Source organism: Patiria miniata, unplaced genomic scaffold (genome assembly GCF_015706575.1).
Source record: "Patiria miniata isolate m_02_andy unplaced genomic scaffold, ASM1570657v1 HiC_scaffold_18, whole genome shotgun sequence".
Taxonomy (NCBI): Eukaryota; Metazoa; Echinodermata; class Asteroidea; order Valvatida; family Asterinidae; genus Patiria; species Patiria miniata.
In genome coordinates this window covers 6744205-6763980 of record NW_024037056.1, presented here as the reverse complement: position 1 = coordinate 6763980, position 19776 = coordinate 6744205, and the positions used below count along the sequence as shown (strand labels likewise).

The 19776-nt window shown below is 42.3% G+C and overlaps 2 protein-coding genes across 3 annotated transcripts in view; one reads left to right on the top strand and one right to left on the bottom strand.

The window, feature by feature from the left end:
• Positions 1–689: 689 nt before the first annotated feature.
• The window catches only part of LOC119724440 (nose resistant to fluoxetine protein 6-like), a 31553-nt gene continuing 12466 nt past the window's right edge, over positions 690–19776 (bottom strand). For both annotated transcript variants that reach the window (XM_038195500.1, XM_038195499.1), the window contains exons 6-15: positions 11804–12014; positions 10478–10645; positions 9631–9727; positions 7754–8027; positions 6997–7076; positions 5486–5590; positions 5079–5232; positions 3589–3769; positions 2676–2818; positions 690–1000 (exon numbers count right to left, since the gene is read on the bottom strand). In XM_038195500.1, the coding sequence (XP_038051428.1) occupies positions 869–1000; positions 2676–2818; positions 3589–3769; positions 5079–5232; positions 5486–5590; positions 6997–7076; positions 7754–8027; positions 9631–9727; positions 10478–10645; positions 11804–12014 (1545 nt within the window). In that variant the 3' untranslated portion in view covers positions 690–868. The remainder of the gene's footprint in view (positions 1001–2675; positions 2819–3588; positions 3770–5078; positions 5233–5485; positions 5591–6996; positions 7077–7753; positions 8028–9630; positions 9728–10477; positions 10646–11803; positions 12015–19776) is intronic.
• LOC119724441 (G-protein coupled receptor moody-like) lies at positions 15188–16538 on the top strand. The gene has a single exon (XM_038195502.1). The coding sequence runs from the start codon at positions 15280–15282 to the stop codon at positions 16411–16413; it is 1134 nt and encodes a 377-aa protein (XP_038051430.1). The 5' UTR covers positions 15188–15279; the 3' UTR covers positions 16414–16538.

Sequence of the window (19776 nt, the reverse complement as noted above, 5' to 3'; positions counted from 1 at the left end):
TCGAACCCACAACCTGCAGCTTTACCCACAGACCACAAATCCAATGCCCTTAACCGCAAGGCCACAGAACTGGGATTGTCACATAGGGATTGCCATGGATCACCCCTGCGGACAAAAGTGGAACAGTTTTGCCCTCCACAGGTTTTAATGGCTGTTTGGGGTCTGAAGGATACCAGGGCCGTGAATGGACTGGGGTTAGTTGGGGTTTGAATGTCGGGTGGCTCAAATTACATGGTGGTAGAAGAGCATACCACTAAACTGTCAGATAATAGATTAGAGGGTTGGCTCCGCGAACCGGCCAAGCACATATTTATCCTCATTCATAAATACCTTTTCGATCAAAAATTTAAGCCTTTCGGTCAAAAATTCAATACAAGTCAATAATTTTTAATTTCTGACGATTTTGTTTAACAAATTTATTTAAAGGTTTTAGGGACACCCCGCTAGCTGTATCATGATAAGTCCAGTCTCGCGAATAGTGGTAAATAACTTATGGTTATTATGCGCGATGTGGCGCAGAACGCAGCTGTGCCATTGTGTTGTGAATTTATGACTATGAAATGCTGAGTCTCACTGGTAGTGTTGCGCATGCCTACGTGAGTATTCTCAGCGTTCAACCAATAAAACAGTAAAAGGCACCGGATTTCATATGAGTCAACATTTCATGTGACACTGGAAAATTGTTTAAGACCAGCCAGCCATGTGTTTATCATCCGTTTAAAACCGGCCACGTTATGGGCTCTAGACCAATAGGAATGGGTAAATTGTCTAAGGTATTTGTTAATCAAGGTTAATGGCCCTGTAACAAAATAATGTTACAATGTTTGCAATTTGTTCTTCCCCCGCGATCTTTTGTCAAAGCTCCATTTTATTTCTTCTTGCCTCTCGCCCCTCCGCCGAGTAGAGCTTTCTCCAGCCCCATGATCGGGCCTTCCACGCCGATGGATAACACGAAGGCCGCTGCGTAGCCCAACACCAGATTAGCGAGGAACATACATACCTGCCAGAGAAAAAGATATATAGGCCCTATGCTAATTATTTAAAGAACTGCAGCGAACACGGCTTTACAAACTCACTCTTTGCAATTTATACAACATTTGGCTAGAGATGTTTTTATCACTGTTATCACATGCCGTTACAAGAGGGCGCTCGTCCAATTCCGGGTCAACTAACACGCCAGTTCTTGCAAATGTCCCACAATTCCATTGAAATGCATTTATAGTTCTTGCAAGTATTATTATTGTCAATGTTAAGCATTCAATATTAATGTTAAGCATAATCGTTAAGCATTTAATTTACAACATTCAATTTAGATTAATACGATTATTTTCATGATTTTGCCTCAATAATGTTCAATCAATTAAGTTGATAAAAAAAATAAAGTAGGTTGTTCCAAGAAAAATAATGCAAACTTCCAATAAGTATATATCGTAAAGAAAATCCTGCTAAAACGTTTTAAATTTAAACAGTTTCAGCAGTTACGGCAGCCGCATTTGATTCCTGGAATGTTTGTAATTTATCACGTGATCACGGTTTCTAATTATAGAATGAATAAGGAAGAAACGAGTGTATTAAGCACGATCTCGACCCTCCAAAGAGTTTCACATTAATAGGATTTCACGCATACTGAAATTTATATCCTTGTGGAGACATTTCTTTGTTCTCGTGTAGTAAAGTTTTCGAGTTTGAAAGGGAGTTTCAAATGCTCTTATTTTAACCAGAGTTAATTTCCTTGGCTGAAGTTCAGACTTAATATCCCTTTTTTTCTAAAACTCTTCTATTTGCGATAAATCAACCCACCTTGGAAATTCCTAGTTTTTGAGTAAAATCCATATATCTATTTTGGTGAAAACCTTGTGGAGACGTATTTATCTATAGAAATTGCCCTGTGGAGACGTTCCCCATTGTTCCTTATTGTGTGCATGTCTCCAGAGGGCACAATGTATCAGATCACAAAACTTAAATGTTACAAACTTACCATAGTAACATACACTGAACATTCTTTTCTGGAACCAAATTGACCAAAGTAAGACATTGCACAATGGGGATCAGGTTGGCGTAGTGGTACTTTCCTCGCCTTCCACCGCTGTGACCCGGGTTCGAATCCAGCCTGGGCCAATATGTGGATTGGGTTTTCAGTCCCTACCTGATTCCGTGGGGTTTTCCCCAGAATGTTCTTTTTGGTTTTTCCTCCACATCTAAAATTATAATTTCTTCTCAATTAATGTTTGCGAGCTACAGTGCCTAGCGCTTTGAGGAATCATTGGTTTCATTACCAAACAATAAAGACATAATATAATAAGTAAATAAAATACTGAGTAACAAATGGCAAGAAAAATATGTGGGTTTAGGCTTCGCGTCCGTTTTTAAATTGCATTTAATAAAGAGCTTGGCCCAATTTCTTGGCTCTGCTTACAGTCAGCGAAAAATCCCTGCCTACCATAGCAGAAAATTGCATGCTTACGGTAAGCGTATTTCACGCATTATCGAGGAATTTCGGCTTCTGCGCATGCGTACATCCCGTAATAAGGATTATGTGCTTATGGTTAGCACAGATTTTTTTCTGCTAGCGCTGTTAGCACAAACAGCGATCATAAGCACGGAATTCTGTGGTTAGCAGAGTTGTGAAATTGGGCCCAGGACGGACGACTGTTCGAAAGCCATAATTTATTTACCCATTGCATGTAGGTGAAGTGATACTGAGCGTTATTACTCGTGTAGATGGTGTAGATAATGATGGGGTGCAGGAGATAAGCACCGAAGGTGATGCGACTCAACGGGGCCCAGAAGCCCCAACTCAGGAGGGCGTTGACGGGTCCTGCCAGGGGAAGAAAAAAAAAACAAGTACGAGTGCACAATAAGCTCTGGCCGTGTTGCAAGAAGTCTTGCATGACAGTCTTGCAAGAAATCGATCAAAATGATCCCCTGTCAGAGCTTCAAATGAAATCGATCAAAATGATCCCTTCCAGAGCTTCAGTTATTCAGGTTCGTGAAACGAGACAATCCACTGGCCTGACACTGATGAAGATTCCTTTTGCGAAATAAGAATGCTATGCCTCACGATTTGCTATATGTAACTGGTTCAATCATATCCGTGGAACCAACTTTAAAACGGTGGTCGTGTTGAAAATTCCGTAACTTGAAAAGTACATGAGTGATTTGAATGATTCTTGCAATTCAGAGAAAACTTATTAGTTGGGCTGGCTTTCATATTCCTTGATTTTGAAATTGCTGCAGAACTTTATTAAGAAAACGGTCGTGCCATTTGGTTTTCCTTTGTTTTTGGACTCACCATTGTGACATGGCCCATAACTTCATTCGGATATCTACATTCATTCACAAACTAGTTTGACTTGAAAACTGTCTAATTTGCACAAAGCTGATGACCACGAAAAACAAACGAATTTTTAAGGCAAATTGACGCCTTTCAAAGTCAAAAAGACAATCTTTGGGGTCGTGAAAATGACACAGTCAAATGGCTGGAGAAAGAGGTTCTATTTTGACTCGAAATATGTCAGGTCAAATCTGATGACCCGGATGCAAGTCGAACTTGACCCCAGACTTTTAGAGTCGGTCTGTTCTGCTTACCTCCATAGCCCACCAAGCAGGAGAATGCCACCCACCCGACGGCTGTTACAAACGCAGGTCGGGCGAACACGTTGTAGAGCACCGCAGCATACAGCGGTAATTCGCCTTCATCTCTGTAAATTCCATACACGACTGACAGGGCAACAGCCGTAGACACAAACCACATGGATAGGTTGAAACACTGCAGGGAAACCGATACAATTATTATGTGAACAATTGAGTTTGTTTCTGCATTCAATTGAGGGCGTTGAACAGTAGGGTCCCCAATTTCCGAGAGGTCCCAAATTTGGATTCGTGTATAAAACTTATGGGAGGTCTACCTAAAACTTAGAAACAGTACAAACAAAAGAGGGTCAATAGGGGTCCCAGATTGCAGGCAAATACACACTTGTCTGGGTGTGGTTCGGTTGGGTGGGGTCGGGATGGGTTGAATTTGGTCAAGGTGGGTTTGGGGAAGGTTTTAAGGTGCTTGGCTTTGGTTAGGTTTTGGGTTCGGCAGCGTCGCCCAATTTCTGTAGCATCCGTGCTGAAAGGTAGGGTCATACCGCGGCCTCCGTAAAATTAAAGGAAGGGGGTTGGGTTGGGTTGGGCTGGGTTTGGTTGGGTTTGGTTGGGTTTGTTTGGGTTTGGTTGGGTTGGGTTGGGTTGGGTTGGGTTGGGTTGGGAAGGGTTAGGTTAGGTTCTATTGGGTTGGGCTTGGTTGGGTTGAGTTGGGTTGGGTTGGGTTAGGTTCTATTGGGTTGGGTTGGGTTGGGTTGGGTTGGGTTGGGTTGGGTAAGGTTCAATTGGGTTGGGCTTGGTTGGGTTGGGTTGGGTTGGGTTGGGTAAGGTTCAATTGGGTTGGGCTTGGTTGGGTTGGGTTGGGTTGGGTTGGGTTGGGTTGGGTTGGGTTGGGTTGGGTTGGGTTGGGTTGGGTTGGGTTGGGCTAGGTTTGGTTGGGTTTGGTTGGGTTTGGTTAGGTTTGGTTTGGATGGGTTTGGTTGGGTTTGGTTGGGTTGGGCTGGGTTAGGTTCTATTGGGTTGGGCTTGGTTGGGTTGAGTTGGGTTAGTTTCTATTGGGTTGGACTTGGTTGGGTTGAGTTGGGTTGGGTTGGGTTGGGTTGGGCTGATTGGGTTGGGCTTGGTTGGGTTGGGTTAGTTTCTATTGGGTTGGACTTGGTTGGGTTGGGTTGGGTTGGGTTAGGTTGGGTTGGGTTGGGTTGGGTTGGGTTGGGCTGGGCTGATTGGGTTGGGCTTGGTTGGGTTGGGTTTGGTTTGGCTGATTGGGTTGGGCTTGGTTGGGTTGGGTTGGGTTGGGTTGGGTTGGGTTGGGTTGGGTTGGGTTAACTGTGCAGGCTTGGTTGGGTCGGTGAGGCTTGTCCAGTTGAGTTGGGTTTATAGGTTGGCATTTTTTGTTTTGGTGGTTTTTGGTGGTTGGGTTTGGGTTGTTTGGGGACTGTCGGGTCGATCGGATTGGGTTGGGTTCGGTGGGTTTGTTATAACAACCGTACCTTGCTCATTTTAAATGGTTTCCCTTGCACCTTGTAGAAGATGTATCCAAACACCATGCCGACCAAATAGGCTGGTATCCGGCAATACGGCTTGCCGTATATGATGTCTGCTGTAGCACTACCGTACACAACAAGAGTGTTGTTGTTGTAAGCACTAATATTGAATAGAAAAAAAAAAACTCGGTGATTGGAAATGAGTTACTGACACGACTCTGTATTTATCTCTTTCATTGTTTTCCTGTTATTTCGTATAATGCTATTCGTTGAGCACATTTCAAATTAAAACAATTGTTAGTATTGTTTTCAAGTACAGCCCGTTGCTAGGAAAAATAGAATTAAACAGAAGAGCACGCTAACAAGCGTTAAAGTTTAGGGTCTGTATAAATCTAAAAACTGGAGTAACTTACGGTATAAGACCAACTCCTGCCCCGTAATAAGCAGCGATGTATGCAGTGACGCCAAAAGAGGCTAGGCACAGTGTCATTATCAAGCCCATTCCCCACTTGGCGTTTCTGAAAGTAAAAAAAAAAGGTTAGTTATGGATCATTCAGTTACGGTTCCGTCAATTTAGGCGATTCACAATGCAGTGCGCCACCAAGAGTTTGCCACAGAGAGCTCATTTTTCCCAGTGCATTGTGGGAGATGGTCGACAAATTCGCAGCGCGGGACGTTTGAAATTGTTAGTTTTTTCGATCAGTGGTTCGTAAGCGCATGATTCGGGGATCTGTATGCCCATTTCTTTTCTTGTTACCAATATGGTGTTTTTGTAAGGCAGCAGAACGCTATATATGCCCCTATCTATGACATTTTAGCTCAAGTTATCTACCGGCACTCATTCAAATGGGCCATGTTTTGTCGACCGTAAACTTGAAAAATGGACTCTCCGTGGCAAACTCTTGGTGGCGCACTGCATTGTGAATCGCCCGAATTAAAAGATCGATCAGTTTTTTAATCAGCAACTACACGAAGTCAACTAAGAGATGGGATCTCTAGAATTTTTATTGCACTATGGACGTGCGGAAGATAGGTGATGGAATTGTGCTTTTGATGATACAAGCATGGAACTTGGCACATAGTCAGAGTATGTCATGGAAACGATATTTTGTCCTTTGAAAAAAAATATAGGTGGAATAACAAGCAATGGCAGCCATTTAGAAAATTTGAAAATTGCTTGTTATTCTACCAATAATTTTTTTTCAAAGGGCTAATCTGCGATGGCCCTATATAGCCGATTATCTTTCTCATGACATACTCTGACTGTGTGCCAAATTAAATTCCATGCTTGTTTCATCAAAGGCACAACTCTCCCAAATGTTTCCCCTATCTCTGCCCCACTATGGGGAAACTAACATCGTGGTATTCAGATAGCGCACGAACATTTTCTATCGATCGTTTCAAACTCAAAGGCAAATAGTGCAGAGATTGTCGGTTTTAATTATCGGATGGCGTTCACATCGACAGTCCAATGCAAAGACGCTGCTAACCTCTGACCTCACGAAAAGCGCTTTAGTTTGGGATATGGTCCGGATATAAGAGGCCAAACAAAGTTTATTAAGTGCAACAAACTTACTGAACATCACTGGCAACTTAGGCACTGATTGACATTCGTAAGAATTACTGCTGACGTTTCCACTGAAAACAGAACTTATTTGGACGTGAATGCAAATGAAGGGCCGGGCATATACAATGCGTGACCTCGGCGGCGTACGTATGACGTAACCAACTCTACGGCGATTTTAGTTAATGTGCCATTCTGTAGAACTTTCGATTACAATGGGTCCAAGGCTACTCCGTGTGCATTGGGCGTGGTTCTAGTTTAAATGACGTCACACTTACGAGCCAGGTAGGACCACACTGTTGTTGCCATGGATCGACCAATCAGGATAGAGGAATCAAGTTTGCCTGAAGATAAACTTACTTGTACAGTAGGTAGATGATGACAGGGCTGATGACGAAGAATTGCATGTCGTTAGCAAGATACCACGACCATCCCAAGCACTACAGATGGGGGACAAAACGAAAGGACTAGTCATTGATAATCACGTACGAGCAGACTGGTACCGTAGTTACAATCTTCTATTCTGTGAAATTTCAAACGGCTTACTTTACCTATTATCGTCTTTGTATTGGTTTTTTTTTTTTTTTACTGTCATTTCCAGTTCATGGCTGTGATAGATTATTTTAAGGATTAAAGTCATACTGAGTCAAAATGAGGATTGTCCCCCAAAACCATGATGTGGGATATACTAGAAACATCATGTCAAAGTCGACATTGATTGTTTTGTATTTTGGAGTAGCCAAGGTATCAAAGATGCACACTATGCATTTGTGTTGGGTAAAAAATATCCACAAAATTGGGAAATCTGAGGAACGTTTTCCACTGCCGTTATCGCGGCGCAATGCGTGTCTTTTTTATTTCAAAGCCTTTTTTTCTCGAAATGAGGTTTGCGAAGCTTCCTGCGTCATATCTTTGGAATAAATTAAAGTACAGAAATAAATTTGGTATCATTGGAAAGCCAATGATTTGCGCTTTAACATAATGTACATAACGTGAAAAGTCAAATGTGGGGGTTATTCCTCATTATGCTTCAGCAGGTTGCAATAAACTTTCCGTTAAAAACTGACGCATGCGTACTGTGGTCAGCGATTGGTATACGTAAAGCTTTTTTTCCTACCTGGAGACTCAAATCGCCAGGGAAGGGATACAGGTTGTTGATGTACAGCAAATTGGTCCACCAGTATTTGCGGCAGGCTTCGGCAGCCCCTTCGAACATTGCATGCTTGCCCACTCCCTGACCGAAATGAATCGCTAGGCTGGCCCATATAGCTATAGAAACCATGTAGGCCGGGGTGATACGGATGAAGCGGTGGAGATAGAAGAGAAACCAGTTCAGTCTACCGTTGGCTTTCTGGAGATGCTTCAACGTCAGGTACGTCAGGAGGAGACCACTGGAGTCAAAGGGGGGAATTTCAATTCAAAGACAAAATAGTTAAATTTGGGGGTACATTATAGCTGCACAGGCAGTGATGGTAGAGACACTTAGTGGAGTGTCATGGCCCAGCGGTTAAGAACACCGGACTCATGCTCTGGTGTTTCAGAGGCAAAAGTGGCGTGGGTTCGAGCCCACCGGGTGGACACTTGTGCCCTTGAGCAAGGCACTTAACCATTATTGCTTCGTCCTTGATGGGACGTAAAGCTGTAGGTCCCGTGTGATGTGTAATCCAATGTACGTAAAAGAATTCAGTGACAATTATCGCTAAGAGAAGGGGTTTGCCCCGGTGTTTGTGGTCTCCTGTATAAACTCCCACGCGGAGTATTAACCAAGAACCAAGAACTTAAGTGATGCGTTGCAGGCGTCTTGGGGCGAGTGCGATCAAGGACCGTATACATGTACTTCTACGTCGATAATTGACAGTGCGTCCAATTGGATATCTCGTCAATTTGCTTGGCGTGCACGGTGTGGACCAGTGTAGACTAAACACATTTACAAAGTGTACGTGTAGGTGCAGAACAAAACAAATTTACGGTGAGATATTTACAGTGAAGTCTGGACTTTGTTTTAGAAAGCCACGGTGAGCAATCCAGTCCGATATGCATCAAGACTATGGGTGCAGCACCGGGGATGGAGTTCCAAAGCGGGGTTGTTCTGGGCATCCATGAATACCTGAATGCATCTATCTGGGTTTGGTAGGTATAGTTACCCATAGTTCGACTAATTCTGATCAACGAGACGCTAGTCGACGATGGTTGTACTGGTCTTGTCGACAATGTAGCACTGGTTGCGTCACGATGTATATGGTTAATATCAATAACAATACAAAAAAAAAAAAACATAGTGCAGAGGATACCAACTATCAACAACAATGGCGGAAAACAAAACTGTGTGAGTGTTTTCATTGCATACCTTTTCCATGCTTATCTACGATTCTTTCACTTTGTCACCATTATATTGTTGATGTACCCTAACGTGGCGCACTTTGATTTTTCGACTGTAGCGCCTAGCTAGAGCAAAAGTTTTAACTGAAATTTCACAGAAAGTGACATTTCATCAAGTTCTAAACACTCCCGTTCATAAATCGCGAGTTTATTTACCCGTTAAACAGTTAGAAGAAAAAAATATTTTGGCGTGATTTTCCGATTTTATTTTCAAGTGCAAAGTGAACCCTTTCAAAATGCCCCGAAAAATAAGAACATAATTTTCTGACAAACATCTGGTTGGGTATGTAAGTAGAGATAATAATGATTTATCAAAATTATTTTATCAAGTTAACAGAAATTCTGAAATGTTAATTTGGAATTTTCTGAGATTTATTTAAGTGCGCCACGTTAGGGAACACTCCGCATTTTTTTTTTTTTTTTTTGGGGGGGGAGGGGGAAAGGTCTCAGGTATTTTTATTTTTTTTAAAGGGGAAGGGAATTAAGTATGGAGTAATCTAGAGTGTGATATTTTCATATTTTAATAGTAAAACTGAAAGGTATGTGTAGCTGGTGGATGGAGAGGAAGATTTGATTCCAGAAAATGTTAGACAAAAAGGTTTCTGCATAGTATACCTTAGGAAGAAAAAGGTGTCGACGGAAACGCCCGCGTTGATGATTACCGAGAATAAGAATGACTTGGACAGCGTGGTGCTCACATAACGGAAGTCATCTGAGAGGGAGAACAGAAATACGCAGGAACAGATCAGGATTTCAAGGAATTCTCAGCTGCGAAATGCAATACACATTATGCTTTTACACCATTTGAAAAGGCTCTTACATGCATGCATACCTATGAAATGATACACCGTGCCCTCTGGAGACATGCACACAATAGGGAACACAATAGGTCTCAGTAAGTTTTTCACGAAATCGATATGTGGATTTTACTCAAATACTAGGAATTTTTAAGGTATGTTGATCCGTCGCAAATGGAAGAGTTTTAGAAAAGGAACATTAAGTTCAAATTTCAGCCAAGGAAATTAATTCTGGTTTAAATAAGAGTACATGTATTTTGAAACTGTACTTTCAAACTCAAAAACTTTAGTACACGAGAGCAAAGAAATGTCTCCACAAGGATACAAATTTCAGTATGTGTGTTCCCCCAATATGTTCCCCAACCCTTGCCCTAACCCTATCCTTAATCCTAAGTATTTCGAGAATCATCGGTTTGGAGAACATAGGTATTGGGAACATCGGATAGACCCCGTCTTACAAAATGTCATAGGTACAATCTTTCTAAAAAAAACAAACCATCTGGATAATGAGACAAACAAATGTGAAAGATATGTCATAATATCCAACGTATCCATTTTCTTCCCATTTTTTTTTGTTCCTGGCGGTGGGTGGACAACATGAGTAATTTTCCTGATTTTCCTTAATCAAGCACTTTTGTCATTTAAGGTAATACAAGCGGACTCACCCCAATAACCGATCATGAAATAGACGGTGTGGCCCAGAATGATCCACCACATGCTGATGACGCGAATGCCGTTCAGAACGCCTAGATTTCCAGCCGTCTGTTCCGTGTTCAAAATCTTCGAGCCGTTGTGGATGGACGAAAACCCCATCATGATATTGTCCAGAAGACCTGTACAGAAGTACAAGCGGTAGCGGTTGTTAATGAAGGGGGCAAGGGCGGATCCAGGGGGGGGGGGGCCAAAGGGGGCCATGCCCCCCCCCCCCAAAAAAAAAACGAAACCAATTTTTTTTTTTTATGTGACATCGCAATAAAGCCAGGCAATGAGTACACCACCATCTTTTCCTCAAAAAAAAACATTAATTAAAGTGGTCAGAAATTGCCTCAGATCGCACCACAGAGCATCTAGAATCCAAAAAAGTTTTCGGGGCCCTTAAGCGGGCCCCGAACCCCACGCCGTAATTTTTTTGACCCACTTTTTGGGGGGACCAAAAATTTTTTTGGCCCCCCCAAAATTGTGTTCTGGATCCGCCCTTGGTTAATGAAGGGGGCAAGGGCGGATCCAGGGGGGGGGGGCCAAAGGGGGCCATGCCCCCCCCAAAAAAAAACGAAACCAATTTTTTTTTTTTAATGTGACATCGCAATAAAGGCAGGCAATGAGTACACCACCATCTTTTCCTCAAAAAAACATTGGTTAAAGTGGTCAGAAATTGCCTCAGATCGCACCACAGAGCATCTAGAATCCAAAAAAAAATTTTGACCCACTTTTTAGGGGTACCAAAATTTTTGTTGGCCCCCCCAAAAAAATTGTGTTCTGGATCCGCCCTTGGAAGGGGGCCGTATCATAAGTCCGACACCTCACAGGTCCGACGCCTCATAAGTTCGAAATTTCGGACTAATGAGGCGTCGGCCTTCTGAGGCATAACACTGATTTATTCCGCCTCATATGTCCGACGCCCAAGTCCGACAACGGAAAAAATGAGGCGTTTAATTTGTCAGACTTACGAGGCGTCGGAGCTTCGAGCTGAGGCGTCGAGGCGTCGGACCTATGAGGCGTCGGACTTATGGGCCTTTATTTGGTTAGGGGATGCGATTTTGTCGGACTTATGAGGCGTCGGACCTATCAGGCGTCGGACTTATGAGCGGACCCAAATGAAGGCTATAGCGGTGAATGTTTCCCTACACCATGCCTAGTATACCTACCACATGCCTATTCTAGGCCTTATTTTAGGTTTTAATTGTGGGTTTGTGTGACTCTAATTTCGAAAAAACAAAATGCAAAATGTCGATTAGAAGTTTGGGAGTTCATTATACTTTAGACCCTCCTACCAAATGTCTTCATCTTGTGCTTCGCTGCTCTGTCATTATCCTGTGATCGAATTTCTTCGGAGCGAGTGATGGTCTCCTTTGAGTCCGCAACATCGCCCTCAACGTCGACGAACCCGTTGTTGTGGTGGGCTGCATGGCCATTAGCTTCCAAGTCTTTCTTCACAACGACACTGGCCGTCCTGTTGCTGCCGTACTGGAGTTCTATCTCGGCCTGAAATTGCAACGGAAGAGGCAGAATGTTTCATCGTCTGTTATTATAATCATGGGCGATGCCAGGATATTTTTTAGAGGCGGGGGGGGGGGGGTGGGCAAAACAAATTTTTCAAAACATTCCTGTCTTTCTCAACATATTTTCGATTGACAATTAGCCCCCCCCCCACCCGAAAAATGACTTCACGCCTCTTTTTCTTTTCTTTTCTTTTTCTCTTTTTTTTCTTCCCTTCTTTTTTTTTTGGGGGGGGAGGGGGAAGCGCCCCTTCCCCCTCCCCTTGCGACGCCCATGATTATAATGCTACAGTCTTAGAGGGCCAACTATGATGTTTAACCAAAGCTCGAGATAGGCTACTGGCCATGGGAAACATTACACGTACAAATTGAGTCCAATATGCAAGTGAAGGGTGAATCGATGGATAATTGTAATCTTCAAGTGATACGATTTTTTTCTTCTGCAAATTCTGAGCGGGACGGGGGGACGCGGAGGGGGGCACAGGCCTAGACTTTGGGACGGGGGTGACCAGAACCCCGTCCTCTCTACAGTTCTTCTTCATGCGTAGAATGTACAAAGAGTATTGATATTATAAAGCACGTTTACATAGTTAGCATGTGTTTAAATGAATTTAAGTGCCAGTTATTATGGCTATTGCTGCATTTTAGAATGCACCAATTTATTGTCCTGATTCAGGGGCCGCGTTTGTTGTAGGAATGAAGTGTATAAAACCAGCCGGTGTTAATCAGTGGTTTAACACCTACCACGTGATAGGTGTTCTACTAATAGCAATGGAAAACTGTCTCCGGTATAATAACAGGACACAAGAGATTTAAAGAGAATTCTGCGGTACCGGTATACTAAAACAAAAGCTATACACTCGAAATATACGCGCAGTGAAACATTATACGTGGTTCAGAGAATGCTGGTTGGTGACAACTAGCACTTCCTCGTTTCGGTGTAACAAGTTGCTGTGGTCAAAACAGACGCATTCAGGCGAGGTGTTTGTGTTGGCATGAACTTCCGGTCCGCACTTGCATTGCCACGATTAGAAAAGCAGACGTTTTTGTCGACAGCGTTTCAATGTAGCCCAGGTTGGACTCCGTTGTGTCAGTCGTAATGCGATAAAGACGTCGTCCAACCTGGGCTCAGGGTGACCGTAAGGTCATGGCAACATTCTGCTAAATGCGCTTCCAAAATCTGCCAAATTCCCCAGATTTCCTCAAAATACACTAAAAACCCCTTAAAATCACATGCAGATTTGTAGTACTGCCTTAATTAAGGTTCAAAATACATTATTAATGATATATAGTCACATCAAGATGTTATGAAATTATCAGACAAAACGCGGTTGCGGCGTGAAGTCCGGTTCCCAGTGAACCTCAGCGCCTAGACCAGCCAACCTGTCCCATTATGCAAGGGTTTGTTTGAAAAGATTGCAGATTTTTTAAACAAATGTACCATTTTTTCCTTCAAATTTGCTAAGGTTTTCTATAAATAACCATTTTTGCAGACTTCTGCCAGAAATCTGCCAAAAAAATATCCATTCTGTCAAATTTTCTGTCAAACTAGTTTATTTTTAACAAAAAAGAAAATCTGTAAAAGTTAGCCTCAGTAAAATCTGCTAAAACGGTCACCCTGCCTAGGCTAGTTTAAATGTACGTTTTTGGGATTCATGGCTTGCTCCCTACATTCAAAGTCCCAAGGACAAAGGAGGGACAGGGAACCAGTCTGTGTTATATGCCGATGGGAAATGTGGGCACTTCCCCTTTCATTTTGCCATCGCTGAAAGTTGATCTTTTCGTTTGCTTTTCCTTTCCATGTGGTTAAAAAGGAAATGCGAAGAAGCATTTTTAAAGGCTTGTTGGGAACACTGATCTCTATATAAAGACTGGATAGCGGATAAAGAGCCACACAATCATATGTCTATGCACACAATGAATGAATTCAGGCGCGGATCCCCCCGATCAACCTCCCCCCCCCCCCCCCCCAGCTCTATCAAAAAAAAAAAATCCATACAAATTCCTAAAAAATAAGTCGAACTCCCCCCCCCTCCCCCCGCTGTGACACCCAAAAAAAGTTATAGTGGTATAATGTTTGCCTGTTCAAAATACGGTACACCATTCAGTAATCTAGTGTTAATAATCATCGAATTTGAACAGCGCCCCCTATTGAAATATGGTACCAGCCCAGGAACATAGGTATTGGGGAACATCGGGAAGACCCAGTTTTGGAGCATGCAAGGTCCGACACAAATCTCGCTAAGCCGCGGTTTTCGCGATTGGTGTTTTTTTTTTCGGCAACAGGACTGGCCAATCGTTTTGGTGTATATATGCATACGTACGGATAGCCTGTATATAGCTGCGTCGCGTGAGTAGTATGCAGTAATGGACGGGAATACTGAGCGTTAAGTTATGGTGTAAAATCGAGGACAAATGACGTGCAACATCATCCATGAATCGAGGTCAGAAACCGAATCGAGGACTCCTTGGTTAGAAAACGTGTACAAAAGCAAAGAGAGCTGTTGTGAAAAAGTTAGAGTACAAACAAAGTAAAAGGGAAGAGGAACAAAAGAAAATCCTCGATTTACACCATAAACAAACGTGCTAGTGCGTGCAAGTGCAGACAACAAAATTAACTGCAACTCTTTTTCATTATTAAGCCATGTATTCTTCCTCTAAGGCGTATTTCAGTGAAAATGATGTCAAGTTACTTGCTTTGTGGAAACTTTTAAAAACAAATCGAACTTCAAACCCTAAAGACATTTAAAGAATATATTTTAAGATGTATCAATTTATTGTCCTGCTTCAGGGGTCACGTTTGTTGCAGAAATCAAGGGTTTAAATACAGCCGGTGTTTTATCAGCGGTTTAAAACCAACCACGTGATGGGCGGATGAATTGCCTTAGGTATTTATGAATCCAGGATAATAACAGGATGCGAGAGATTAAAAGTGAGAATTCAGTGGTACAGAAACAAAAACTATTCACTCGAAATATAGACACAGTGAAACCTTCGTGGTTTTGAGAATGCTGGTTGGGTGACAGCACTTCTCTGAATCAGTGTAACAAACTTTTGCGGTGGTATGACCAGATAGGTTTAAGCGCAGTCATGTGTTTGTGCTGGTATGAACTTCCGCACTTGCATTGTCACGATGTTTATAAAACAAGCAGACGTTTTGGTCGACGGCACTTTAATGTACGACTGGTGAAACAAGAACAGGCCTACAGGTCTGTACGTAAAACGCTTCATTCATATCAAGCGCCGAAATCATGCCTGAATTTGATTTGAATTTGACCATGGTTCAAAATCTCACCATGGCCTCCACCATTGAAGCACCTTCTGAACTCCACTCATACGGCGTCTTGGTGTTTGTAGCTTGCGTGTGGATCATCGTAGCTGTATTGGGTATTACGGGTAACACTATGGTGATCCTAGCGGCGATTCTTAGCAAGCATGTCCGGACGACGACTAATGTTCTAGTTGTCAACTTGAGTGTTGCTGATCTGTGGACTTGCTTGTCCCTGCCTTGGTCAAGCGTGGCTTTGCTGAGTAATGGTACCTGGCCTCTTACTAGCAGGATCCCGTGCCAAATAGCGGCGTTCATGTGGCACACCGGTCTGGGAGCCAGCCTGTACAACTTGGCTTTCATTGCGTTGAATCGTCTTGTCAAGATAACTTGCCCATTGGCCACCTATAATTGCATCTTCTCACCTCGCAAGATGGTCTTCATTGTAGCTCTCCCATGGCTCATCCCAATCTTCGTTGTCACCTTTCCACTTACTATCGGTGTAGGTCGCTTAGGTCTTGATCTCAGAGACGATACCTGCACAGATGATGACTTGCATCCTCGCGCTGATGACTACAACCTGGCCCAAACCATCGGATTCTACCCCATCCCTATGACCACTGTCATCGTTAGCTATGTCATCATCTATGTCCATGTCAGGCGACACTTTACAAAACAACTCTCTCAGACTAAGAGCAAAGACACAGCTTCAGATGCCGTAGACCCCAGTGATGGTATGGCATCCATGTCAATGAGTACTTCAGCTGAGGTTATTGAGGAGCGCGACGAACATCAAGGTGAGGAAAGAATGCGCAGAATCAGCCATCAGCAGCTCAAGATAACTAAGAATCTCTTCGGGGTCTTCTGCGCGTTCACGCTCTGCATCTCGCCGTACTTCATCTCGCTGTTCTTTGCTAACAGTGACGTGTTTGCTCTCTTCGGCGCTACCATCTTGGTCTTCAACAGTTGTGTTAATCCTATCATCTACGGAGCGAAACACCCGCAGTTCAAGAAGGTACTCCGGCCGATGCTGCTGTGTAGGTGGAAGAAAATACCACAGCCGTCTAAGACGCTGAAAGCGATCCTCTCAATGCGCCAGAGAGAAAACAAATCTTGAACACATTTTGCTTGCTTGGTTAACACCACGCATGGGACAGTAATTTTGACGCGGCTAAGTAGACGTAGTTGCATGCTAAGCAGCTCTGTGTACCAAGGAGCTTGGCTTGTGATATATAGCTGTTAATGCTTTGTTTTGTGTATGCGTGTTCTTTGTAAATGTTTCTGTGTCTGCTTCTTGTTGACCCCTGTGTAAATCAATTATCGACAGTGCATCCTTAATCTTATCCATATTATGCGGATACATGTATTACTGAATTAATCTGCTTATAAATACGTTAACATATAACCTTGTATTTTACCTTTCTCCTAATGTTTGCCATAACTGAAATTGTTATCTATATAATAATTTTGATATATCATGATTTGCTGGAGTATTAATGGAATTGTAGTTAATATTGTACAAAATATATCCTATCAAATTTAATGCTGTTGTGACACACCGATGCATTTTTCTTGAAAAAAGATATACGACTTTCATTTAATGAAAAACAAACACCTTTCTGTATTTAAGGAGTCTATAAGATAAGCATATATTTCTTGTCAAACGAATGGAAGCAAATTCTAACCCAAGCAATCATTGAACCCCGATGAACATGTAACATTTTGATGACCAAGATAAGGATGTGTTATGGGTGTTTTGTAAGTCTTTTTGATTTTGTGATGTTGACATTACCATTTAATTTTGTCGGTTTCAAATTGATAATTCGCTATACTCAAGCGGCAGAAAAGGGTAAGGAACGTTTAATGGGAGGTACCCATGGGCGTCGCGAGGGGGGGGGGCAAGGTGGGGCGCTGTCCCCCCCCCCCCCCGGAAAAGCAAAAAAAAAATAAAAAAGGACAAAAAAGGGGGGAAAGAAAGAAAAAGAGGCGCGAAGTCATATTGCTGTTAATTTAGTGGGTGGGTTGGGGCAATGTCCCTGCCCACCCTCGAAAAGTGATAAATCGAGAATATGCTGGAAAAGTGCAGGGATTTTTTTTTTGGGGGGGGGGATGTGCTTTGCCCCCTCTAGAAAAAATCCTGGCGACGCCATGACTCATATGAAGCCATAGTATGAGGTGAACAAATTGTTGGACATTGAAAAATATTTTATTCTTCACCCATATGAATATTCCTAATATTGCATGCCAGTTTGCTTTCCAGTCTTGTCAAAAAGTTCCCCATTTGGACTTGTAACATAAAGAGTATACAAGAGACCGATCATACTTTGGCAATGTTTATTTATTAATCTCAACGAACAATAGATGCCACTACATGTACATGTGTATTTTCACTATAAATCCAATATTCTTACTCTTTTTATCTGCCCCCAGTTGGCTATTCATTATTACAAAGTGGCGTTTTCGTGCATCTCATAGCAAGGTCACATGTTATATAGCACACACACAACTTTTTTGAAGACAAACAAGTAGGGGAAAAAACCGCGTCGCCGCGCCACTTTCGGGGCAATCTCCATACCAGAAACCGGAGACTTTTTGGGGGCCAAACCGCATCTGTACCGAGAAAAAAAAATACACTGAGTTCGAAGAAGGACGTACGGATATATTCATCAGTTGGTATCGCTTCCGATTCTCCTTTTGCAATGTTTCATATTTCGAATCATTCTCTTGTGTACAACTACATGTACTAAAATAATCAGCACTTTTGGGACATGATTCTTACTCAGCCAAATAGTACGTGACGTCCAGGTATCATTGTTTATGTGATACATACGGGTAATCCAACTGTAGATTCTCATGACACACACCTCTAATCACCTTTATAATGATCGTGTTCAAAGGCAATAGCATTTCAGGCGGAATATTGTTACAGGATCTTTTGTTTCACTTCGTGCAAGGTTCTTCTCATTAAAGAGGTTCCTTTCTAGGTATACTTTGGTTAAAAAAACCGTTCCTGCGTGCGTTTCCGTCCATGCATGCATCTGACCTAGTCATTTCGTATATTGTAACGTTGTGTGATAACGTTGTGGCAACGCGCACGCGAGTCGACATTGGTACGTTGCCGCAACGTCATTTTCCTCACGTTGCAGCAACGAAAACCTGACTTTCTGGCAACGTTGTCACAACGTGAATGTGTTAGTTGGGTAATTTGTGGTTTTAAATTCCCACACATACTTGCTTTTGTCATTGTTTAGTCTCAGTTCAAGACTGGATTTTGTCTGTATTCATCCTATACACCCAGCCAGTAACAAACGGGGTTGCATCAACACGATAAGTCTCAATTTGTTGATAGAGACCTCCAAGCCCACGCCTACTTTACCGCGTTTTTTACAGGAATGGCCGCAAATAGGGGATACAAATTCAAATGCAGTCTTTGACGAAGACTATAGTTATCGTTATTCAGATGCCAATGTGGGAATGTCCCTTTGTGTGTTGCTTGTCTTTGAAGTTGATCTTTTCCGTTGGATTTCCTCTCCACGTGGTTAGTAAGAGAATAATAGTGTAGTTGGCCAGGTTTAAAACCGAGCACGGGACTGTTCGCCGATAATGGCCCGAGCCAAATACCTTTTTGGTCAAAAAATTGACGAAATTCCGACCATCTTTTGTTCAAGAATAATTTCGGTAAAAAATGGTACTCATGTTCAGGGGCTATTTCTGCAGACGGAGGGTGTGATTGCCGTTCCCATCCAAACTTAACCCCAACATAACACCTTCAAAGAAACAACTTTGAGGATTTTCGAAACATGAAAGTCGTTTAAATTCTCGCAGGCATATATGGTATAAATACAACAGAAATATCCAACTCTGTTTTGTAAATATCTGTATCATCATAAACGTTTCGAATGGTATCATTAAAAGTGTCGCATGTACATATTATTCTTACCTAATGCCTACTTTTACCATGCTTGTACCAACAGAACAAGTACAAGGCAACATAAGTTTGGCAACACGTCTAGTTGTAACCAAAAAAAAACAAATGGCGCCCCCTAATTTTAAGGAAGTTCTGCATGTAACGCTTCCCAGATCTAGGATGTAAAAACCCAATTAATAAGCTTTCTTTTAGTACAAGAATCATTCAAATCACTCATGTACTTTCCAGTTATGGAATTTTGAACACAAACATACTTTTAAACGAATTTAACTAAAAACGTTGTGTGAAGTTATTTGCTTTATGGAAACTGTATTTTGTTTTGTTTTCGAAATTAAAAACCTACAAACAGAATGCATTTTAGAATGCAGCAATTTATTGTCCTGGTTCAGGGGCCGCGTTTGTTGCAGGAATTAAGTGTTCAAATACAGTCAGTGTTTATCAGCGGTTTAAAGCCAACCACGTGATGGGCGCTCGACCAATAGGAATGGGTAAACTGTCTCGGGTTACTGTCGGGTATTTGTGAATTCAGGATAATTACAGGACACAAAAGAT

Excerpts from the sequence above, each read along its gene's own strand:
- LOC119724441 (XM_038195502.1), top strand. The coding sequence starts at position 15,280 with ATGCCTGAATTTGATTTGAATTTGACCATGGTTCAAAATCTCACCATG.